Raw genomic sequence first — 26002 nt, forward strand, 5'->3', positions numbered from 1 at the left:
TTGGCTCGAGTATGCTACCCTGAATGCGCAACATGTGACTGAGCCCGTATTGTTTTGGTACACAGCCAAAACAGTTTTAAGGGGAGACATAATTTTTTATATGGCTCATAGGACAAAAACCATCAATCACAGGATTGTGACTCTGACCGCTAGGCTGCAGAGAGCAAAGCTAGCCCTGTCCCGTAGGAACACACAAGTGGCTCGGGTGCAATATTTTTCTATTCAGGGAGAGCTTAACACCTTGCTTCATCAACGAGCTCGAAAGAGTGTTTTATACTACCAATATAAGCTTTATCAGCACAGCAATAAAGCCGGGAAGATGCTTGCAAACTTAGTTCGGGCTGCTAGGGGCCCTAGACATATACCGGCCTTAAGAACACCTGCGGGTAGTCTACTAACTGCCACAAATGATATATTACATCGATTCAGGGACTTTTATAAGGGATTATATTCTTCAGAACGTTGGAACCCTGAGGCTTGTGCTCAGTTTTGTGAGCAGTTGCGCCTCCCCCAGCTCACAGGAGAGCAGCAGATTTTTCTCAACAGTCCGGTGACGTTAGCAGAAGTGCAAGCGGTAATAGGGGGGGCTAAGGCCTTTAAAGCTCCGGGGCCGGATGGGTATAGGGCAGAATTTTATAGATGCCTCCAGGATCTGGTGGGCCCACTGTTGGTCCAGGTGGTTGGGGCGTTGGCGGGGGAGGGTTCGTTTCCAGCTCATAGCAACCGGGCACATATCGTTCTTATTCCAAAGCCGGGTAAAGACCCCTTGGCCCCTGAATCATATCGCCCCATCTCTCTTTTAAATTTTGACCAAAAATTAATGGCCAAGATCATGGCGGACCGCCTCGCTATGGTGCTACCCAGTTTGATTGGTCCAGACCAGGTGGGATTTGTCCGCAAGCGTTATGGCTTAACCAACATTCGTAAGGTGTTAGCGGCTATGTCTATGTGCCAATTAACGGGGATTCCCTTCCTCGCCGTTAGTTTCGACGCCGAAAAGGCGTTCGACAGGGTGGAATGGGAATATCTATTTTGGATTTTGCAGAGGATGGGCTTCGGGGGATTTTTTCTTAGTATCATTCGGTTGTTGTATCATGACCCTGACGCCGTTATTGTGACCAAATGCTCTTCCTCCGAGACCTTTTCCATATCTAGGGGTACGAGGCAGGGATGTCCCCTTTCTCCCCTTTTATTTCTCCTTCAATTGGAGCCCTTGTTGTTGCAGATACAGGGGGCTAAGCGGGTTAAAGGGTTGCGCCTTATATCTACTACGTTTAAATATGCCGCCTTTGCGGACGATATTTTGGTATTTCTTACTGACCCCCGGCAGTCACTTCCTCCCCTGCTGAAAATTTTTTGGGACTATGGGATTTTTTCTGGGTTCCGACTAAATCTGGACAAATCCGAGGCTTTGGCGTATCCAGATACTTTGCTGGACGCTTGGGATGGGGAGTTCCCGTTACGACGGGCAGATGGCTCGTTCCGTTATCTTGGCATTTTAATCCCACGGGATCTCTCTAGGCTTTATAAAATGAATGTATATCCCCTCCTTAAACACACCCAAGACAAACTGGGTAGTTGGGCCCGGCTACCACTCTCTCTGGGAGGCAGAGTTCATCTCTTTAAGATGGTGCTACTGCCCAAGTGGCTCTATCTGTTTCAGAACCTGCCACTTCAGCTTCGGGCGGTGGAGTTGCGATTGCTGGACAAGGCTCAGCGGCGTTTTTATTGGAGGGGAGGTAGGTCCCGTATACCATTGGTCTGGTTGAGGGAGAAGTGGGGAAGGGGTGGCTTGGGTGTACCGGACTTGGCTCTTTACAATCTGGCTAGCAATATGCGTTTAATTCGAGACTGGTTGTTGACCACTTCTACGGTCATATATTTGCCTGCTGATTTGGAATTGGCCGCCTCCACCTCTTTACACTTCCTGTTACAGGCGAAGGCCTCTTCCGTACCCTCTTACCTAGTGCAGAGTGTTATTATTAAACCTGTGCGAACCTCTTGGGGGCGCCTTACGAGGCTGCTCCAGATCCCGAGGATCTGTGCCCCGCTCCTACCGATTCGGGGAAACCCTGACTTTACTCCTGGTTCCCAAACTGCGGCCTTTCAGAGATGGCATGAGCTGGGGGTGGACCTGATAGGTCGGGCGTTAACTCCGGAGGGAGCCTTTATGTCCTTGTCGGAACTTAGGGCTTGTTATGGCATAGCGGTCGGGGAGGTTTTTCCATATTTACAGTTAAAGCATTATGTCTGCTCCCTTCCTCCCTCCTATTTGCAACTCTCTCATCTTCAGGCATTGAGAGCGATGTTCTCTCTTGATAAGGACAGGCCGCCCTCCATGTCTCATTATTACAAGCGCCTTCGACAATTGGGGTTGGTGGACACCTGCTCTATTTTGGTTGATAGATGGAATAGTGATGGAGTGTTTACAATTAATGTTCATATTATTAGAGCAGGATTTCGGCGGGTTTCCCAGCTCTCGATAAATTCTTATTTCCGAGAAATGCAATATAAATTTTTGAGGAGAGGCTATGTCTCTGCAGAGGAGGCTGTCCGGTTGCGGATCTCCTCTTCGGCGGCATGCCCCCGCTGTGGACATACCAGGGGTACCCTGTCCCATGCATTTTGGGAATGCCCTGTCATTTATCAATTTTGGACGAGAGTGGCCCACTACTTAGAGACCTTGATGGATGTGGTGCTACCGATATCCCCATTATGGCTATTGTTTGGTTGCATTTCTCCACTTCGAATTAGAGGGCTGGGAAGTTGCTTGCTCATTCATAAGGCCTGTCTGGTTGGGAAGAAAATCATTTTACTACAATGGCGGGAGGTCTCCCCTCCTGCTTACTGGACCTGGCGAAACAACTTCCATCGAATGATGATGCTGGATGCAGTGACTATGCGACATACTCCGAACCAGAAGAAACGGTTTCTTGCCATATGGGAGGCCTACTTACAGTCACTTCCACAGACGGTGCGTAGTTCGATTATCAACGACTGACTTTCCTGGTCTAATTGGACTGAGTGGAGATGCTTTCTTCTTCATGGACATTTATTTTTCCATGTTGGACGGATGGAACTCAGGACTTGTTACAGTTATAAGACTCCAAGGGGCCATGGGGGGGGGGGGGGGGGAGAGGAAAAAGGGAGGGGGGATGGGGGGGCAGTTCGGGGCTCGGGCCCTGGGAATTTTTTCTGATGGTTTGTATTCTTTGATACATTTTGGGGGAGAGGGATGAAGTGTCACGTCTCTCTCCTGTGTGTGGTATATGGTTATTTGATAAAACAATAAAAACCGTTTTAAATAAAAGTCATGGGATAGGAGGCAATGTCCTTTTGTGGATTGCAAACTGGTTAAAAGACGGGAGACAGAGTACAATTAAATGGTTTGTTTTCATAGTAGAAAAAAGTAAACAATGGAGTGCCTCAGGGATCTGTACGTGGACCAGTTCTTTTTAATATATTTATAAATGATCTGGAAAGGGATATGATGAGTGAGGTGATCAAATTTGCAGATGACACAAAATTATGCAGAGTAGTTAAATTAGAAACTTTGGTTGGCACACTGACATGCCCAGCATGCCACTATCCCTGCGTCCACACGGGTGTCTCTCATCACTCCTTTTCCACGGAGGTGGAGGTCGAGCTCTTTAGTTGGAAAACTTGCCTTTTCTTCACAGAATGTTTTTCTCTTTTCGCATATTTTTTCCTGCGCTGGGTCTCTCTTCGGTCCCCTCGCATTCTTCTCGGTCAGTGAGTACTTTTTCTTCTCTCATATCCGCTGATCATCGGGCCCTCACAGTCTCTGTGTACCTCCAGTGCCCCCAGACTATGTCCCTAATGGATACACATGAAGTGTGCATCCTCTGCCTGGGGGCATTGCATGATGTCCTATCTAATTGCATGTCCAAACAAACATTCCAATCTCCTTCCACTATCATTGGGAGAGTTGAAATGGTTTCCCTTTTTCCCCTTACCTTCTCGTAAAAGGCTTGCTGAGAAACATTAGGACCGTATACATAAGCTAACACAAAACCAATCCCATGAAGTGGGCATTCCAACATAACAAAGAGGCTATATCTGCTGTAACCAAGAACCAAAGGGAATCAAATTTGGGAACATTTGCTGATTAAAGTCTGTAGAGTCTCATTCATGAGTGAATTTGTAAAGCAGTGGACTGCAAAAATATGATCAATAAATTTAAGCTAATGGTTAAAAAATTGATGCTATGCCAAATATAATAGGGCGACCAGGTGGATTCATGAGAGATTTGTGAATCTTCAGGACTAATGTAAAAATATGGAGTAGTTGGATGAGTGACATATAAAAAATAAAATTCCTTAGATGTGATCACTTTATCTCTGAATGCCTGATCTAACAGGAGTTTTACTTTTGCAGTGTGGTAATAGGGTCATCCAGGACTTCCTGATAAAAAGATTTATTGTTTAGCTGAGATAAATCTTCTCCATCAGAATCAACAGAATCTAACAATACTGTCCTTAGAATACTCCAGTTTGCTTGGTTTTTTTTCCCAGTAGGAAATGTATTAATGTTCTAAGGCCTGTTGTAATATTTGCAGTGCTGATTTTGCATAGAGTACGTAACGCACGGTGAGCAAGCCTTTCAAATGGGGGGAGGGTTCCCGAGTGGGAGGGCAGAATGTGGGACTCCAGGATGGTGGATTCAGGATTGTCAGAAGCTGTTGTTTTGGGGAGTGGGTGTTGCATTCATGGGGCACTCTCCTGGAGCAGGTGGTGGAGGTTGGAGCAGCAGCCAGCTTGGGGAAGATGTAAGATGGAGACAGAGGATTCTTGGTGTGGCGGAATGGAGATTTGGGGGGGGGGGGGGGAAGTTTGGTGCCCAGCGAACTCTCTGGAGGCTGTCCAGGTCGGTGCAGTGGTATCAGTGATGCGGTGCCTCCTGAGAGCAGAGGGTTGGACCCAAGCAGCAGGCCCACAGTGACTGGCTGGAGTTTACGGCTGTTCCTTCATGTTTGGGCCAAGATTTGAGCTGCAGGGAGGAGGCAGTGAGAACCTTAGTGTCAATATGCACCGGTTGGGAATAAGTAGAATGAGATGGGATCAATTGCCTGTGGGCTGTTAGGTGTCTTGTGCTTATTTCGATCTGTTCAGCTCTTTTCTGCATTGGGCAGTGGTCCAACGTTCCAACGTTCCAGGGTCAATGACATCATACTTTACCTGGACGACTTCTCATTCATTGGCATGAGCAAGTCCAACTGCTGTTCACACCTCTTCCGCAATTTTCAGGCTATAGCAACCAATTTCGAAGTCCCGTTGGAACAGAAGATCGAAGGCCCCACCAACTGTAACCATTTTTCAGCATCGAGCTCGACTCAGAGGAGATGGCATACAGATTACTGGGGGAGAAAATGGTGAAGTGGTGGGATAGGTTGAATAAAGCAGCAAGAGTGAAGAAGTTGACTTTCCGAGATTTGCAACTCATCATGGGCAGCCTGGATTTCACATGTAGAGTGATACCCACGGGAAGAATTTTCCGTAGAAGATAGGCTGCGGCATCTGCAGGTGCACGCAGGCCTTATCACTTCATTAGGATATAGTGACCCATGCCCAACGACATCCCCATGTGGGTATCCTTCTTGACCAACTTCGACAGGGAATCTCTGCAGCAGGAGCTTCTACTTTCCAGCAGGGAGTTAGATATACGCTCGGACGTCTCCGGAGGATGCGGTTTCAAGCTGTATTGCCTGGATGCATGGCTGCCGCACCTGGGCTGGACACTTGTGCGGAGGTAGGATTACCTCAGAACGTCACATTCCTTGAGTTATTTCCCATACTGGTGGCTTCGTTGCTTTAAAAAAAAAACAAAAACCCTAAGCTGCAGAATAAGCAAATCATATGCTAGTGCGACAATCAAGCGGTGTCCTTGTGCTCAACCAGCAATATGCTGAGTGGTTGTGCTTAGCAGAACTGGGTAGAGGTAGTATGGGCCATTTTTTGCAGCAATACCACTATTAGGGGTAGATTTTCAAAAAGCGCGAATAGGCCTACTTTTGCTTGCGCATCAGACTCAAGCAAAAGTACGCCTGATTTTAGTAGATACGCGCGGAGCCGCGCGTATCCACTAAAATCCTGGATCGGCGTGCGCAAGGCTATTGATTTTGTATAGCCGGCGCGCGCCGAGCCGCGCTGCCTACCCCCGTTCCCTCCGAGGCCGCTCCGAAATCGGAGCGGCCTCGGAGGGAACTTTCCTTTGCCCTCCCCTCACCTTCCCCTCCCTTCCCCTACCTAACCCACCCGCCCGGCCCTATCTAACCCCCCCCCTTACCTTTGTCGGGGGATTTACGCCTCCCAGAGGGAGGCGTAAATCCCCGCGCGCCAGCGGGCCTCCTGCGCGCCGGGCCGCGACCTGGGGGCGGGTACGGAGGGCGCGGCCACGCCCCCGGACCGCCCCGGGCCATAGCCACGCCCCCGTACCCGCCCCCAAAATGCTGCCGACACGCCCCCGAAACGCCGCGACGACTGGGCCCGCCCCCCAACACGCCCCCCTCGGAGAACCCCGGGACTTACGCGAGTCCCGGGGCTCTGCGCGCGCCGGGAGGCCTATGTAAAATAGGCTTCCCGGCGCGCAGGGCCCTGCTCGCGTAAATCCGCCCGGTTTTGGGCGGATTTACGCGAGCAGGGCTCTGAAAATCCGCCCCTTAGAGCGCGACATATCCCAGGGGCTTAGAAATGGGGTGGCGGATGCTTTATCCTGTTGGTAAGGGGGAAAGAGCCGTAAGTAGGTTCCCACAGTGGAGGAGACAGGAACTGAAGCCCCAAACCACCTATGAGGGATTGGTCGCCAACTACCAGAGACCTCATAAAAGGATTGTTAGCTGGTAGCACATGGTCAGCTTACTGCAGGAGCCAGGTGGGGGGGGCCCCTTGCCTGGTGCAAGGTGGGGAGCCCACGTCTCGATGCTGCCTTGCTTGGTTATTATGGCAGGCAGCGGAGGTGGTGGTTTAACTGAGTCTATAGCAAACTCCATACCAACTCGGATACCAGTCCCAGTGCTGAATGACTTGATGGTAAGTACATCTCTTTGGCCAAGGAAGTGGATATCCAGAGGCTCAGTGGTTAGACATTTAGCAGGTCTGGCCTTCCTTTTGAAAACATGCAGATGCCGAGATCCCAAAGAGGATCCTAGGAGCCTAGTGGTCAGAGCAATGGAAACCAGGGAAGCCAGGGTTCAATTCCCACTCAGGGTTTACTAAAGGCAAATGACCTCTCCCTCTGGAACCAATAAATGTGGTGAATGAACCTTTTTGGAGGTATGCACTTGTTGGTGCATGCAAACCAGGTCCCATGGACCAGATATCAGTTCCCCATGGTGCTCAGAACAGTAGGAACATGAATCGGGCTGGACATCAAGCAAGCGGCTAATTATGAGGATCAAGAGTGACTTAGCAGACTTAAATTCTTGGTTCCCGCACTCAAGATTGTGGAGAAGGGGACGCCAGAAGGTCAACCATCAGATCAGTGTATGAACAGCAAGCTTGGTGGTCACCAGGTAAGACCCGAATGGATGGATGTCCAATGTAAAGGTCTGTTTAGATCGGGTTGAGGCTATCTTTCATACGTTGGCTATGATATATTCAACAGCACCCTGCAGGAGGCTTTGCAGGGATGGCTGTTGGAGAGTGATATCGGCCACAGCTAGATATTGGTGGGGGGGGGGGGGGGGGGGGGGGGAGGGGGCAAGAGGCAAGGGTACATCCTACCTCATGCCTGTGGCGGTTACCCGGGCCGGTGGGAGCTTTTCGGACCTGGTGCAGGCAGGCATCATGGTCCAAGTCAGCAGTAAACAGTCACCTTGGGCGGGGCGTTCCGTATACCCCGGGTCGGGGCCCCTTACTTGGGGGACAAGGCAGGGGCCCTGGTTCAATGATGTCTTGCTTGGTGGTTATGGTGGCAGCAAAGGTGGTGGTATAGCCTGGTCTTTGGCAGCAGACATTCTGACTCGGGCACTAGCTTGTCTAGTGGTATATATATATATATATACCCTGTTTCCCCAAAAATAAGACCTAGTAGAGGTTTTGCTGAATTGCTAAATAGAAGACCTCCCCCGAAAGTAAGACCTAGCAAAGTTTTTATTTGGGAGCATGCCCGTCGCACAGAACACCAGAGCATGCAGCTGTGATTTTTTTACCCTGCAGGATTCACAGTTAGTTGTCATCACAAACCAGCATAACCAGACAACTATTCAGAATATGATAAATGTTCATTTTTTTGTTCAACAATATATGTGAATTCTTCTTCATGGAAAAATAAGACATCCCCTGAAAATAAGGCCTAGTGCATCTTTGGTAGCAAAAATTAATATAAGACACTGTCTTATTTTTGGGGAAACACGGTATATATATATTTAATGTCCAATATCTGTATTTGTTGTTATTCCTTTGTTTTAAAGGATGTATCCATGCATGGCTAGGGGTCACTCAGAGGTAACGGGGGTGGAGGGAGATTGCTGAGTGGGAGAAACGAAGATGGGACGACACTTAGTCGTGGCTGCTAGAATTAATAGGTGGGCCCGCACTCCTCTGCCCAGAGCCCACCTGTAATCGTGCACTGCATGTGATGGCCCGGTTGCGTCCAGCCAGGGGGACTCCAACATCGCGGCAAGCGGAGCAGCGATGCTGGAGTCCCTTTCCCCTCCTTCCTTGGCGCAGCCCGGCTTGACGATGACACGGCCAGGCAGGGAGAGAGGCAGGAGCAGTCGCTGGCTGATGATATCTCGGACTGTTTAAAGGGCCGCTACCCGAGGCGCATCTGGCCTCTTTGCTCCTAGCCAGTGTTCCCACCCACCCAGTTTACCTTGTTAAACATGAAATTTCAGGTCAATTAATGTTAGAGGGTTTTATGTTAGGCAATTGTATAACTACAAGATTATTTGGTTAATCTGTACTTGACCATGATAGATAGCACCTAATCTTAGCTAGCGTGGCATGTATACTGTTGTAATACTTAAATGAGGCAGCTAGCAGCACGTGTTAGGTAGTCATACAATAGGGAAATGTGCAATTGTAGAGTTAATATCGCAGCAGAAGGGGAGAGGCAGTTATGCAGGCCGGTAGGGGCATTTCGGACCTGGTGCAGGCGGGCATCATGGTCCAGGTCAGCAGCAGACAGGCACCTTGGCTGACGCAGGGTGGGGCGTTCTGTACACCCCAGATTGGCTATGATGTATTCAACAGCACCCTGCAGGAGGCTCTGCAGGGATGGTTGTTGGAGAGTGATATCGGCTACAGCTAGATATTGGCGGGGGGGGGGGGGGCAAGAGGCAAGGGCACATCCTACCTCATGCCTGTGGCGGTTACCTGGGCCGGTGGGAGCTTTTCGGACCTGGTGCAGGCAGGCATTATGGTCCAAGTCAGCAGTAGACAGTCACCTTGGGCGGGGCGTTCCGTACACCCCAGATTGGGGGCCCCTTGCTTGGGGGACAAGGTGGGGCCCAGTTCGATTCTGCCTTGCTTGGTGGTTACGGTGGGCAGTGGAGGTGGTGGTGTAGCCTGGTCTTTGGCAGCAGACATACCAGATTATGTCTATATATATATATATATATATATATATATATATATATATATATATAAGGTTAATAAGGCTGCAGCCTTTTTATCCAATATCTGTGTTTGCTGTTATTCTTTTGTTTTAAAGAATGTATCCATGCATGGCTAGGGGTCAATCAGAAGTAAAGGGGATGGAGGGAGATTGCTGAGTGGGAGGGACGAAGACAGAACGACACTTAATCACGGCTGCTAGAATTAATGGCAATTTGGTAAGGTTAGCCTTGGAGGTCGCATCAGCTAATGCTTGGCAACTACTATGGAAGGCACTTCTCTGGCTGAAGAGTGGACCAAATCACAGCCCGCATCTGCCAAAATCGCAGTAGCTAGCTCCATAACTGCCCTGGAGTTCACCTCAGAATCATCAAGTTCCTGGGAGAGAAGTAAACAAGATCAAGTGACCAGGGAACAACAAGAAGTGATCTACAAGGTCATTGCACTGCATCAAATGCTTAAGGATAGTCTCCATCCTTCTATCATGAGCATACTTCCAAGGCCACTCCTCCTTCTACGGGAATAGTGGTCTGCATGGAGACTGCACACACAAGTGCATCTACCTCAAGAAAACATAAACACTCTCTTGCCACTGAATCCACAGGGTACAGGCCTTCCAAAACCCAACCTGCTTTGAAATTAGCCTCTGGGGTGCACCACTCAAGATCAATTAATTCTTGAATGGCTTCCATCACAGGGAAAAAAACAAAAAGCCTTATGCAAGGAAACCAAAATGCATTAATTGAAAAGCTGACATACATGTTGAAAGATCAAATGGAGATATGATAAAAATTTGTCATGCACCTGTGCCCACCAAAGTGCGACAGTAGGAGTCAACTATCTAGTTGCTATTACAAATCATCTAGCCGATAATTTTAATATCGTCTTAAACCGTTATGGAACACAATACAATAGAGATTCTAACGATTTATCGTTATAAATCGTTAGAATCGTGAGCCGGCACACTAAAACCCCCTAAAACCCACCCCCGACCCTTTAAATTAAATCTCCCACCCTCCCGAACCCCCCCCCCAAATGACTTAAATAACCTGGGGGTCCAGCGGCGGTCCGGAACGGCAGCGGTCCGGAACGGGCTCCTGCTACTGAATCTTGTTGTCTTCAGCCGGCGCCATTTTCCAAAATGGCGCCGAAAAATGGCGGCGGCCATAGACGAACACGATTGGACGGCAGGAGGTCCTTCCGGACCCCCGCTGGACTTTTGGCAAGTCTTGTGGGGAGCAGGAGGCCCCCCCCAAGCTGGCCAAAAGTTCCTGGAGGTCCAGCGGGGGTCAGGGAGCGATTTCCCGCCGCGAATCATTTTCCGTACGGAAAATGGCGCCGGCAGGAGATCGACTGCAGGAGGTCGTTCAGCGAGGGTTCCGGCGCCTCGCTGAATGACCTCCTGCAGTCGATCTCCTGCCGGCGCCATTTTCCGTACGGAAAACGATTCGCGGCGGGAAATCGCTCCCTGACCCCCGCTGGACCTCCAGGAACTTTTGGCCAGCTTGGGGGGGGCCTCCTGACCCCCACAAGACTTGCCAAAAGTCCAGCGGGGGTCCGGAAGGACCTCCTGCCGTCCAATCGTGTTCGTCTATGGCCGCCGCCATTTTTCGGCGCCATTTTGGAAAATGGCGCCGGCTGAAGACAAGAAGATTCAGTAGCAGGAGCCCGTTCCGGACCGCTGCCGTTCCGGACCGCCGCTGGACCCCCAGGTTATTTAAGTCATTTGGGGGGGGGTTCGGGAGGGTGGGAGATTTAATTTAAAGGGTCGGGGTGGGTTTTAGGGGGTTTTAATGTGCCGGTTTTGCGATTTTATGATTTTTCGATTTTTCACGATATTTTACCCCCCCAAACGGCAACAATACGATTCCCTCCCCCTCCCAGCCGAAATCGATCGTTAAGACGATCGAGGACACGATTCACATCTCTACACAGGAATAGTAATAGTGATTACAGCATGCTTCTGAACCGATAACTGCATCGAGAGTCAGTGTTTGTACCGTGACAGTTTAAGGAAAGGCTTGTTTGAATAGCCAAGTCTTCAATCTCTTCCTAAAGGTAAGCGGGCATTGTTCCTGGCATAACTCTGGGGGTAATGCGTTCCACTGAGAAGGTCCAGCAGTAGAGAAGGCACGTTTCCTTATGGAGGGGTGGAGAGTGGACTTAGTGGGGGGGGGGGGGGGAGCATGGAAGGTCACTTTGTAGGCAGCTCTGATCGATCTCATGGAGGTGTGAAGGTGGAGCGGGATTTTTAACTGGAGTGAGGACTGATTGTGGATGGTCTTGTGTATAATGGTGAGGGACTTATGAAGGATTCTGAAGTTGATGGGAAGCCAATGTAGATTCTTGAGGATGGGCATGATATGGTCTCTTCGACTAGAATTGGTTAGGATCCTAGCGGCGGTGTTCTGGAGCATCTGCAAAGGTTTAGTGGAAGTTGCGGGGAGGCCGAGGAGGAGGGAGTTACAGTAGTCGATTTTTGAGAATAGGGTGGCTTGGAGGACCGTGCGGAAATAGTGTAAGTGTAGGAGGGATCTGCGCCTTTTCAGAATTTGTAGCTTGTAGAAGCATTCCGTTGTGGTGTTGATGAATTTTTAAAAATTCAGTCAGTTGTCCAGTATAGCGCTAAGATCTCTCACTTGGGTCGCTGAGGCTGTAGGGAGGTTGTTGATGGGGGGAGGGGGGTTTATTGTCATTGGGAGAGATGAGGAGGAGTTCAGTTTTGGCAGTGTTGAGGACGAGGTTGAGGCTGGAGAGGAGAAGGTTGATGGAGTGTAGGCAGCTGTTCCAGAAATTGAGGGCTTTGGAGACGGATTCTGTTATGGGGATCAGTATCTGCACATCGTCGGCGTAAATGAAATGTGTTAATTTTAGATTTGCAAGTTGCTGGCAGAGGGGTAGAAGATATATGTTAAAGAGAGTAGAAGAGAGTGAAGATCCTTGAGGTACTCCATGTGATGAGCTAATGGGGAGGGATTCTTTGTTGCTTATTCTGACCTTGTAGTTTCTATTGTGAGGAAGGACTTGAACCAGCTGAGGACTGTACCTGAGATGACAATATCAGCAAGGCGGTTAATGAGAATGGAATGATTCACGGTTTCAAAAGCAGCCGAAATGTCAAGCAATGCCAGTAGGTATGTTTGTCCTTTGTCCAAGCCCATGAGGATGTTATCCGTGAGAGAGATTAGGAGGGATTCTTTGTTTAGGGATTTACGGAATCCAAACTGAGCAGGGTAGAGAATCTTATGTTTGTCTAGATGGAGAGTTGGGTGTTGACAAGTTTCTCCATTAGTTTGACGATAAAAGGAAGATTGGTGATGGGACAGAAGTTAGCGGGGTCTGCTGGATCCAGGTTGGATTTCTTTAGTAGTGGTTTAAGGGTGGTGAGTTTCAGAGGGTTGGGTACTGATCCTTGGGATAGGGAGAAGTTTATGATTTCAGCCAGTGGTTTGGAAATGGTGTTTGGAATGGTGAGCATAAGTTTTGTAGGGATGTGGTCGGAGGGGTGAGAGGAGGGCTTTATGTTCTTGAGGATGGATTTGATTTTGAGGGATGAAGTGAGTTTGAAGGAATCGAAGTTTGCTTTTTGGCTGTAGGGGGAGGTGTAGGGGGGAGGGGGCTGGGTATTCGAGAGGATGAGCGGGGCTAGGAGGTTGGAATTTTTCTCTCGAAGAAAGATGCCAGTTCATTAGACTTAGTTTGGGCTTAGTCGTTAGGGATGGCGGGAGGGGAGGGTTTAGTAAGTACTGAAACGTCTGAGAACAAGGCCTTTGCGTCATAGAGGAAGTTGTGGATTTTGCTGGCGTAGAAATCTCTCTTTGTACGGAGTATGATAGCCCTGTAAGTGTGCATGGTGGCTTTGTAGGCTGACAGTGAAGCGGGGGTGGGGTCCTTGCGCCATCTCTGTTCTTTGTGTCTTAGCTCTTGTTTAAGGTTCTTCAGTTCTAGCGAGAACCAGGGTTTTTTGTTTTAAGGGCAGGGTTAATTTCTTTAGCTGTCATGGGGCATATTTTATTTGCCACGGAGTTAGTAATGTTGAGCCAAGAGGTCAGGGCAGAGTCTGCGTTAGAGAGGTCAAGGTTATGTAGATCCATAGAGAGGTGGGTACTGAGGTCATCCATGGAGCAGGGTTTTCTGAAGTGAATGGTAGTTTTGGGGAGGGGGGGTCAGGTTTTTCTTTATCGAGAGGTCTGTGGTGATCATGGAATGGTCAGACCATGGGATTGGGGTGCAGGAGGGAGGGGAAGTGAGTGTGAGGCTTGAGTTTATGAAGATGAGATCCAGTGTGTGGCCAGCTTTGTGGGTGGGACTGTTGATGATTTGCTTGAAACCCATGGCCTTGAAGGATAGAAGGGCTTCGCAGTTGGGGGTTGGTGGAGTCGTGTCTACATGGATGTTGAAGTCCCCCATGATGAGAGCTGGGGAGTCAGCGTTGATGTGTTTGGCGATGAGTTCAATGAGAGGAGAGGCGTCGGAGTCTAGAAGCCCTGGGGGGGGGGGAGTAGATTAGGCAGATTTGTAGTTGGTTAGATTTGAAGAGGCCGATTTCGAGTTTGGAGACTGTTTTCAGAGTTTGAGGAATTAGTCTTAGCTCTTTTTTTGCAGTTAAAAGTATGCCGCCACCTCTTTTTTTTTGTTTGGGTACTGAGAATATATCGTAGAGCTGTAGCGGTAATTGGTTGGTTAGAGCGATGTGTGTGTGTTTCAGCCATGTTTCAGTAATTGCAGATGTCAGGTTTCGAATCCAATAAGTAGTCATTGAGAATGTGAGTTTTTTTTGTGAGGGATTGTGCATTGATAAGCGTTAGTGAGAAGAGAGAGAGACCAAGGAATTGTGTGAGTGGGGAGGTCATGATGGGTATCAGGGATCTCTTTTGATGAAGGGGCAGGCGCACCTGGCCTCCGATTGGCGTGTCCAGGAGGATCACGAGTGGCGTTGGTCTCGGGTCCTATGGCTCCGGAGAGAGGATTTAGGGTCCGGTGGGTTGGGGTCGGCGAAAGGCCTTATCCCGATGAGCTGTGCACCAGCTGCGTGGGCCTGCTCGTCCTCGACGTGTGCGTGGATGGAAAGGAGGCGCCTAGGAGAGGTGGCTGCACTTTAAAGGGCCTTGCTGACGCCGGGCTGTGAGGTCACCGGTGCACCTGGCCTCCGATTGGCTGGGGGTCACATCCGGGAGGATCGCGGGTGGTGGTGGTCCCGGGTCCTATGGCTCCGGAGAGAGGCTTTAGGGTCTGGTGGGTTGGGGACGGCGAAAGGCCTTATCCCGATGGGCTGTGCGCCAGCTGCACGGGCCTGCTCGTCCTCGACTCGTGCGTGGATGGAAAGGAGATAATGAACTCTGGAGTTAAAGTGAAAGGCGCCTCCACCATTTGACCAACCAAACTCTCCCCCACAAGGAACATAGCATTGGGCAGTCCCACTACATATGCATGTATGATCCCACTTGCCCACATCCTCTCCATAAGAGAGGAGACGAAGTGGTACAAAATTTATGGAAATACAGCAGATAGCAATATGTGCGCAGAACTAGCTTAAGAATAAGCTCTGCCCTGTGTGCACATATTGAAGACCTATGCGCATTGCGCCAGATCCTTTTCCATTCTGCTACCTCAAAGTGGCATTGTAAATCAGTTTCCCACTGATTCTCTACAGCTAAGGCGGGTGCTTTCTCCAAAGCAATCCTGGTAAGAGCCCTGTTTAACACCAAGATAACTTGATGATATGTTGGGCCTGGCCTTAGAGCTCATTCAATTGAATTAGGGTCTACCCAAACCCCCTCCCAAAGCTGTGCTTATCCAGTTCCTGTATCAACTTATCATAATATGATCTCGTCTGCTCTGGTATCTCAAACTCATCCTGGAGGTCAACAAAAGATTTTAATTGCCCATCTTCAAACATATGTCCAATACATCTCAAATCTGCCTCCCACCATTGCTTATCTTCCGCACTAAAAGTATGAACTGAGAGAGTAGGGTTACTCTACAAGGCAGAAAGAGCAGTTGGACTACTCCTTCTCAATCTTAAACCCTCTACATAGATGCCCACACCCGCACTGTACATGCAATAAGGGGATGTCTCCAACTCGCCTTTCCTCTCCCAATAGACATCGGGGTTTGTAAGATAATTGATATAAGATTTGTTTCCCCTGCCAATTTGACCTCAAAGGAGTACCAAGGTATGGTTCTATCTTGTAACCATGTACACAGACCCAACAACCTGGCAACCCATAAATAAGCCTGCAGGTTTGAGAAGGCCATCCTCCCCCTCCCACCACCACCACCACCACCACCACCACCACCACCACCTTGGTCTCCACAAAGTTTGCAACTTCACCCTTGGCAGCTTTCCCTTCCAGAGAAATGAGTACCCCATTTACCATATGAAAGAAACTATCAGGAAGAAGCATGATACATGTTTGAACAAATAAAATAATCTCGCTAGTACATTCATTTTTATAAACATTCACCCTCCCTGCCCAAGATAGATAATATCCCTTCCATTCCTTTAAATTAATCTGAATCTTGGTGATCACTGACACATAATTTAGCTTATATAAATCACTAGCCAAACAAGGAACATAAATGCCCAGGAGTTTGATATACCAAGGTACTTTTGTAAAGGCCTCCAGACATACAGGAACATCTTTTGTGGCACAAGTACTAATGGGAAATAATTCTGACATGATAATTAAATAAGATAACCCATTACCCTCCCAAAATTTGACAATATCTGCAGCAATCGGTGTCCTGACCTTTAGGGATTGGACAGGAGCAAAAGGACATTGTTCGCATATAAAGAAATATGTTTCTTACCTCCCACCTGAATCCCTTGCAAAAAGAGATCTGCTTGTATCTGACTTGCTAACACCTCAATAGCAAGGTCAGAAAGCAGTGGTGACAGCAGGCACCCCTGCCTTGTACCCTTCTGGATAGGAAAGAATTCCAATAAATAACCATTAATGAGTACCCGAGCCCTGGGTTTCGCCTACAGTGCTTTCACCCACTGACAAAACTGGTCCAGGAGACCAAACTTCCCAAGCACTGCAAATGAGTATGACTACCCCAGCCTGTCAAATGCCTTTTCTGCATCTAGGCTAATCACCAGGCCCGGGATCTTCTCTTTTTTCACCAACGAGATGACATAAAAAAGGCATTTGGTGTTATTTATAGCCCTTTAATGAACCCTGTCTGGTCTGTCCCTACCAAATCTGCCATACAGTTCTCCAATCTCATCTGCAACACCTTACCAATTATCTTAACATCCATATTTCGCAGAGAGATGAGCAGATAAGCTTCAGCCTCCAACCCATCTCTTCCTGGGAAGCATTGAATATACTCAAAAACATTTTAGCAGTCCAACCACTTCCTGCATAAAGCCTTTATAAAACTCTTATGGGAAATCCATCTGAGCCTGGGCTTTTTCCCCACTAGGCAGCCTCTGCATTGCAGCCTGTATTTCTAGTGTAATTATTGGCACTGCCAGTTGTTCTCTCTGCGCCTGTTACCTTGAGCAGCTGTACTCCACTAAAACTTCCCAATTTCCTCTTCCCCTGCAGGGTTATCTGCTAAATACAACTGAGCAAAGAAGGATTTAAATATTTCATAGATTTCCTTTGGAGAATGAGTTATAGTCTCATCTTTCTTTCTAATCCTTATCATCAAAACCTTTTTATTTTTACGCCTCAAAAGGGCAAGCATTGCTCCTGCTTTATTTCCACGCTCATATATTCTTTGTCTCGCATACCTAAACAACCTTTCAACATCTTCTAGTTGCAAGTCCTTCAAATCTGCACAACACTTCTCTAATGCTCTATATATCCGAAATGAGCCCGTGCGTTTATGCACTCGCTCCAACTGACCTATTTTCTTTTCTAATGATTGCTTTCTTCTCATTTTTTTGGCTGGGGAACCAACACTTATAATTTTACCTCTCCATACAGCTTTCAAAGTTTCCCATAGAAGAACCAGCGAATAAACAGCACCTTGATGAATTTCAAAAAATTCTTTGGTCACTTCTCTAATTTCCCCAAATGGTTTTTGTCATAACAAAGCAGTACTAAACCTCCAGCTATGCCCTATCTCCCGTCTTGAAGTAATATGTAATGGCAAAAGAATAGGGCTGTGATATGAAATAAAGCTAGGTAGAATATTTGCCATCTCTAACAAGCCCAGCAAAGACCCAGAACATAGGAAAAAAATTGATGTGGCTATAGGTCTTATGTCGCAGAGAGTAACACGTATAATCTCTCCTAGATAGATTCTGCTCTCTCCAAATGGCCACCGATCCCAAACGCTGCATCATAAATTTGCGAGAATCTGCCAGACCCACAGAAGTTCTATCTAATTGCATGTCCAAACAAACATTCCAATCTCCTTCCACCATCATTGGGAGAGTTGAAATGGTTTCCCTTTTTCCCCTTACCTTCTCGTAAAAGGCTTGCTGAGAAACATTAGGACCGTATACATAAGCTAACACAAAACCAATCCCATGAAGTGGGCATTCCAACATAACAAAGAGGCTATATCTGCTGTAACCAAGAACCAAAAGGGAATCAAATTTGGGAACATTTGCTGATTAAAGTCTGTAGAGTCTCATACATGAGTGAATTTGTAAAGCAGTGGGCTGCAAAAATATGATCAATAAATTTAAGCTAATGGTTAAAAAATTGATGCTATGCCAAATATAATAGGGCGACCAGGTGGATTAATGAGAGATTTGTGAATCTTCAGGACTAATGTAAAAATATGGAGTAGTTGGATGAGTGACATGTAAAAAATAAGATTCCTTAGATGTGATCACTTTATCTCTGAATGCCTGATCTAACAGGAGTTTTACTTCTTTTTGCAGTGTGGTAATAGGGTCATCCAGGACTTCCTGATAAAAAGATTTATTGTTTAGCTGAGATAAATCTTCTCCATCAGAATCAACAGAATCTAACAATACTGTCCTTAGATTACTCCAGTTTGTTTGGTTTTTTTTCCCAGTAGGAAATGTATTAATGTTCTAAGGCCTGTTGTAATATTTGCAGTGCTGATTTTGCATAGAGTTGTTTTTTTTCCTGTTGAGTCCTGGCAGTTAGCATTGTTATGAGATAATATATTTTCTATGTACTGAGGGTACTTCCATCCCATACCAAACTTAGACCTCATATCCATTAAGAATTGGTTGAATGGTACCATCATATCATTTTAATGGTAGTTTTACTGGGTGGTTGAAACTAGCTGGGGTTTTTCTCTATTGTACAGAAGGCCCTTAAGAGCATTTTCTTAAATTTTATAACCAATTTAAAGCTCTCAGATGCATTTACTTTCAGGTCAGTGTATCCATAGCTTAGGGGGTTCTCTACATCTTAGTTATTTAAGCAGAATTTGAATTTGTGTTACTTTGGCTATTTCTGAAAAATCATAATCTTGGTCTAGTCCAGATCCAGGGTCCATGATCTGAAATAGAGCTCTAGCAGATTTAGGATGTTTAGCAAACTTTTTGGGATAGATTACCAGATTGTCTTCATACAGCAGGCATGTGATCTCAGTTATTTATTTCCAGTTCTTGGCAAAAGGATCTCTCTACAATGTGGGGAGATCACCAGTGTAGATCAGGGCTTTCCAAACCTGTCCTGATGATTTCACAGCCAGATTTTCATTATGAATATGGATAAGAAATATTAAACATTGAAAACCTAGTATATGCAAATTTAGCTCATACATATTTGTGGATATTCAGAAAAATCTATTACAGTCACCTGGACAGATTTAAGAAGCTATTATGTGCATGTTATTGATTTTCCACTTTTTCAAGCACTTCAAAGCAGATTATGTAAAGACACTATAGGTATTTCCCTATCCCCATAGGGCTTACAATCTAAGGGGCTCATTTACCAAGCATTTTTCCCATAGACAGAATGGGAGAAAAGCCTTCATAAATCAGACCCTAAGGGGCAGATTTTTAAAGTTATGTGCATGGGGTACATTTGTGTGCACTACCTGGCACGCACAAATGTACACCTAATTTTATAACATGTGTGTGCATGTTATAAAATCCAGGGTCGGCGCGCGCAACGGGGTGCACACATGTGCACCTTGCATACGCAGAGCCCGAGGGGAGCCCCGATGGCTTTCCCCATTCCCTCCAAGGCCGCTCTGAAATCGGAGCGGCCTTGGAGGGAACTTTTTTTTTTTGGCCCTCCCCACCTTCCTTTATCTAACCCACCCCCCAGCCTTAACTAAATCACCCTCCCTACCTTTGTTCCAAAAGGTACGCCTGCCTGAGGCTGTGCCGGAGAACTCTGCCCGTCCCCAGACCACCCCTTTTTCGAAGTCCCAGGACATACGCGCATCCTGGGGCTTGCTCGGCGCGCACAGGGGTAGGTTTTTGGGGGTTATGCACGTAACCCTTTGAAACTCTACCCCTAAGTTTGTACCTGAGGCAATGGAGAGAGAAGTTAATTGCCCATGGTCACAAACAATGGCAGTGGGATTTGAACTCTGGTTTCCCTGGAGAACTGAGGCTATATCCCTGTCTGTCTTCACACTCCTGCCTGAAGTTATATTTACCTCCCATCTTTACAGATATGAAAGGGACCAAATAAAGCTTGCCCTGTGCTCCAAAATCCTTTATGACCTTGGCAACATGCATGGCAATGGCACAGAAAGATGCACACCAGTGCTGCATGCAAAAAAAGCCAGGGGCTATGCATAGCAGTGGGAGCTATGAGTGAAAATATCACTTAGGCCTGCTCCCCTCCATACCTAATTTACCTCCAAAAATATTTCCTTGCTATTGTACTGTCTGCATTAGCTTTGAGACCATTAAGTGGTATTAGCCCTTTGGTGACAGACTTGGAAGAAACAGACTGCAAACAAGATTTCAGCTTAAATATTCAGTTGTGTATCTGGCAATAATAAACCAATAGAATATACTCAATGAATTACTTATTTGCCATCTTTTTATTTCCTTTTACAAAAATACATATTTTGTAATCAAAATGACAGTAGGTTAATAAGGTTGGTGCAAATGTTAGCATGGTTTATAAGTACTGTAGTTAAAATATACAATGTTTTAGGGAATGGATAACTGCATCAAAAGTGTACTCTCCTCTTCCTAATGGCAACTTTTCAAACAAGGGCTATCAATATCCTTATCGCAGAGCAAGTTAGTAATTTAACATTTAGAGGCATAAGTCCAACAAAATACATATTTTATTAAATGTGATAATTTTTATATAAAAATTGTAATACGAAAATACAGATTTTTAAAAAAATATCAAAAGGTAAGAGCTTATACCTAAATAAGGCTCTCCAAAAAGATGCTGTAAAATATTAATTATTTGGAGGTGTTTTCCCTATCCATGGGGCTTTATTCTCACCAAACATTTATATTTGTGACTGGATACACATCTTTTTATTTTTTTTTTTGTCAGAAATCTACTTCCAGTACTCTAAACAATCTAATGCACAAAAGATTACACATTGCCATTTCTAGAGTTGTAGAAAGCAGAAAATAGCCCCTACTTAGAAGGTTTTCAATAATAAGCAAGTTCTTTATGTACTGTACTTTTAGGGTATGAATGAAATCTTAGTTCATCTTATTTAGTTACCCACATTCTGACATACCACTTCTTATTTTATTTAGTCACTCAATATTTTGTGCATCCATACGGCAGGAAATATAAAGGTTTGGTGATTTTATTTATACATCTTATGCTTTCTTACAAAAAAGTTGCTGTACAGACTGAAAAATGTCTAGTTTAGAACAATACATACATTTTTGTCTGTCTGACCAAATTTCCCCTCCCTCATACCAACTCATCGGTTATTGGTAATGCAAGGACTTTGCCAATAGGGTTCAACAGAATACCACAAACCTTTACAACTGTAATGTGAACAGATTTTTGTGTCCATTGGAAATGTAACAGGCAGAGCAAGGGAATTCACATTAATATGCCAAAAAGTTTAGTCATGATTTTGTAGCATTATTTATATAAATATTGGTTTCTATAAAATATCTCCAAAAGCATTTGAGCTCTGCAATTGAGATTTTTTTTTTTGCTTTAAATAACATTTATATTCCTTATGCCATGTGACAGAATGCACCGTATGTATTTGTTCTTACTGGTCAAAACAGACCGAATACTTTCTATTTAGATAGTGCCAAATTTATTGATCAAGAAATCCAGATCAAGACAAAAGTTGTCAATTGGATTGTTTTTCCATCTCTCAAGAAGCCTTTGAAATTATAGATGCCTTCTTTCGCACCTAGCCATAAATGTAATATTACTAAACAGTGCAGTAAGAACAAAATGTGACTGAGCTTGCCATCTCTAAACCAGTAAATGGCTTTAATCATAAAATTAGAACCAAAGATTTTTGCATCTACATAATCTGATAAAATGGCAAGTCCTCAGATTAAAAAGTGTTCTACATTTCTGGATTCTGTAATTCCAGTGTGAAAAGAGGAATCTGTATGTCATGATCCTGCATTAAAACTGTGTCACTCTCAATCCATGGAATCTTTTGAAAACCCTTTCTAGCTATTCAGTTTTTTTCACATTTTTTAATTTTTAATTGAATGGAGTTCCTCTGATTTCCTGTGAAAAGTAAACGGAGGGTCCAGATTTTCAGCAATGCCCTCACTTTCATCTATTTCTGTGCACAGAAACAGTACTTTGCAAGGCCACAAGGAAACATTACTCAAGGATTCTGAGCAGGTTTCCAGAAAAGTATAGTTTAAGGTCTAGCTGGATTGCTCTGTTTGGCTTCTTAGCAACAGGAGTGAAAGAAAACATATCCCAACAACTATTAATCAGAAATGCACAAGAGGGAAGAAAATCTAAGATCCAGAAAGACAGGAGAAGCCTATTCTCAAGCTAGAAGATCAGGTAAAAAGAGAGCAAACTATGGGCACGATAATGCTTTGAAAAATAACCCCCTATATATGGTAACACATGGAAGCTCTTAAGAGAGTTCCCTCTGCCCCTCCCCCCAAAAAAAAGAGAGATACCAATCTGATAAAAATGCACTGGATCATTTCTCAGTCCTCTATTACTAAGAGACAAACTAGCAGTGCCAAGTCTCAAAGTGCCAAATTCACATGTACTTTTTAAAATATCCTCCTGAAAACCTTTTAAGATAAAAAAGAGAGAGAAGGCTCAGTTCCTCTGTTGGAGGTTTAAAAACGTAATTATTTCCTTTGATATGGTACCATAGTGAAGTATTGGAGGCAACTTAAGTTGAATTTCACTACACTGGGGGTAAGCACATTTTGTAGTAAAGAAGGAATGGAAAAATGGCAGTATGGCTAAAAAAAAAGTGTTTTTCCTTCCAAAGAGAAAAAAGTGGCAGCTATAGCAAAACACTGGATGTTCATTATATTTTCTGTGCTACAGCCAGGGTGACCTCATAAAATGCCAAAACTGTTCCACATTTTGGCTAAGTCATAACTGTCAATCCTTGCTCTGAAAATGCAAAGTAGATGACAAGTGTGTTTATGCAAAGAGAAGAAAGAAGGCACTATTCAAACAATCAAATACCATCTCTGTGGGGCAGCAGCCCTTAAAACACAACTGGTAGCCCCTGAGAATTTCAGCATGATTGGGCATAGCACCACCATGTTCAAACGCACTGCAATGCCAGCACTGCACTGTGGGGCCTTGCATTTTTCATGATCGAATGCCCCAATGCTTTTCCGATGATTTCTCAAAAGTGTATTTGCTTTTCAATACAATAATATTCTATCAGTTCCATTATGTATTTATTATTATTTTTTTTTTTTATCAGTAATGAACTATTGAGCCATGAAAGTTACTATTAAAAATAGTAAAAAAAATAAAATATCACTGCTTCCATGATTCATATGCTACACTTTATACACCACTAAGAGCTATTTTCTGCTGCTCTGTCCCAGTGTTTCTTCTCACTCTCCAGAGTTTTTTGTGCTTTTTATATGCTTCTTTTGTCTAGACACACTTATTAGAATCATGGTGTGCCAGTTTTGAGCAGGATGCCTTGCAAGTCGTCTGGCAGTGCTAGTATAATTGCATCTATGTGCATCTGTAGTTTTTCCATAGTATCAGGTTTCACAGGTAGGTGGTCTCCATCAGCCTGTATCTGTAGGAAGAAAAGCAAGTTTAATTGTTATATTAAGATCCAAATAACCTAGTCCTATGTTATGTAAGATGCAGAATTTTAGTCACATTCAGCAGTTCTATACCAGTTTATTCTTCAGCTTTAAGACAAGATCCACAGCTTCTACTTCTGTGTGTTTCTGAATCCAGAGAAGCAAATCCTAGCAAGAAAAAGTAAAGAATTGACTGTTATCTGTAAAAATTAAAATCTTTTGCACACAATATGCCACACAGCATTTCAAAGCTCTGAGCTGGTATTTCTATTTGTTGTCTGCAAGAAAAGACAACTCATTTGGTAGCATGTTTTCCATTGTTTAAAAACAGAAAATACAGTTACTAGCCATAATACAAAATAATCTGCCAAAACCTTTTGAACTAGATTAACAAAGCCAAAAACTACAAGAAAGGAAATAAAACCATTCAGTTTTTAACATTCAGATTCAGGTCCATTTATTAATGGCTGAGTAGGAAGGTTTAGAAACATATTGGGGCTGATGCAATACAGTGTGCTCAGCTGAGCGATCTGTATAACCCGCAGTTGGACTCAAGTTGTATAGGCGCTAATCACCCCTAATGCAATAAAGGGATTAGCGCCTCCACAACGCGCGTCCAACGCGGAGTGAAACTAATAGCACTCATCACATGCAAATGCACACGAATGAAGCTATTAGCTATTCACTCTGAATGCAAAAAACCCCCCAAAAAACTAACTGCTTTTCTATACAGCCTCCTACTTAATATCATTGCAATATTAAGTAGGAGGAACAAATCTTTAAAAAAATTTAAAAAAAGTTTTAAAAAAAAGTACTGGCAGTCGGGAGCAGGAAACGGACGCTAGGTTGACAAGTGTCCGTTTCCTGAACACCTGGCTGTGCGCTGTTTAGGAAAACAGACGCCGATAAATTCGGCATCTGTTTTCCTAACTGGCAGACGGTCGATGCTCGCAGGCTCCCGTTATCAAGGAGATGCTAGGGGCACGCAAGCGACCCTAGCGCCTCCTGGATAACATGAACCCTAATTTAAATACTGCATGGCACCCCCAGAAGGGGGCCTGGGGGCGCATTAGGAAAGTGGGCATTGACTGTTCAACGCCCGCTTTCAGCGCACAAATATATTGCATCGGCCCCAATGTGTATTTACCCAATATATGAAGTCAAAAAATAAAAGTAATACAAACGATACAACCAAATAGCACTCAAGTCCAATTTCAACAATTTTTTCTGAATGTAATATATTGTGTAAACAACTTGAGTAGAGATCTACAAGCCTCAAGATGCAAAATATATAAAATGTTTGTTAATGGAGGTAGAACCATTCATAATGCCCATGCTTTACTTTAATGGTTATGCCTTGGCTCGATTATAATCATTATGGTCTTTTCTACCCCTCCATACACTAGGGGGGTAGATTTTATAAATGTACGCGTATCTTATAAAATCTGGGGTTGGCGCGCACAAGGGGGTGCAATTTGTGCAACCTGCGCGCGCCGAGCCCAGCACGCGCTGCCTGTTCCCTCCGAGGCCGCTCCGAAATCAGAGCGGCCTCGGAGTGAACTTTCCTTCCGCCTCCCCTCACCTTCCCCTCACCTTCCCCTCCCTAACCCACCCCCGCGGCCCTATCTAAACCCCCCCCTACCTTTGTTGGCAGTGGGTTGCTGGCGCGCCATCACCCGACCCGGGGGCAGGTCCAGAGGCCTCGACCACGCCCCCGGGCCGGCATCACGCCCGACACGCCTCCCACCCCGCCCCGAAATCCACGCCACCTACCTGACACGCCCCCGACACGCCCCCTTTGCAAAGCCCCGGGACTTACACGCGTCCCGGGGCTTGTGCGCGCCGCCGAGCCTATGCAAAATAGGCTTGGCGCACAGGGGCCTTTTAAGAGGGTTACGCGCATAACTTTTAAAATCCGGCCCTATATGTTTTTAAAGTTTTGAGGTTTGCATTCTGTCTGTGTGAAGAGTTTATAAAATTATCAACTAAGAATCAGAACCTAAAAGGGAGTATTGGTCTCTCTATTTTTATTTGCATATCTCAAAAATTAAAAAAAAAAATACTGTATGGGGGGGTGGAAAGGACTGATGGTCGACCCAAGCATAACCACTAAATTAAAGAACCTAAGAAATTGCCATACTGGGTCAGACCAAGGGTCCATCAAGCCCAGCATCCTGTGGCCAACAGTGGCCAATCCAAGACACAAGACCCTGTCAAGTACCCATACTACTGATGCTAGTAATAGCAGTGGCTATTTTCTAAATCAATTTAATTAAAAGCATGGGCATTATGAATGGTTCTACCTCTA

At 45.5% G+C, this 26002-nt stretch overlaps 1 protein-coding gene across 2 annotated transcripts in view; it reads right to left on the minus strand.

Moving 5' to 3' along the window:
- Nucleotides 1–20911: 20911 nt before the first annotated feature.
- Nucleotides 20912–26002, minus strand: part of DENND6A (DENN domain containing 6A) — a 138989-nt gene continuing 133898 nt past the window's right edge. For both annotated transcript variants that reach the window (XM_029600934.1, XM_029600933.1), the window contains 2 exons: nt 23788–23862; nt 20912–23684 (listed from right to left, as the gene is read on the minus strand). In XM_029600934.1, the coding sequence (XP_029456794.1) occupies nt 23553–23684; nt 23788–23862 (207 nt within the window). In that variant the 3' untranslated portion in view covers nt 20912–23552. The remainder of the gene's footprint in view (nt 23685–23787; nt 23863–26002) is intronic.

The sequence above is a fragment of the Rhinatrema bivittatum genome, chromosome 4 (genome assembly GCF_901001135.1).
Source record: "Rhinatrema bivittatum chromosome 4, aRhiBiv1.1, whole genome shotgun sequence".
In the NCBI taxonomy this organism is placed as follows: domain Eukaryota; kingdom Metazoa; phylum Chordata; class Amphibia; order Gymnophiona; family Rhinatrematidae; genus Rhinatrema; species Rhinatrema bivittatum.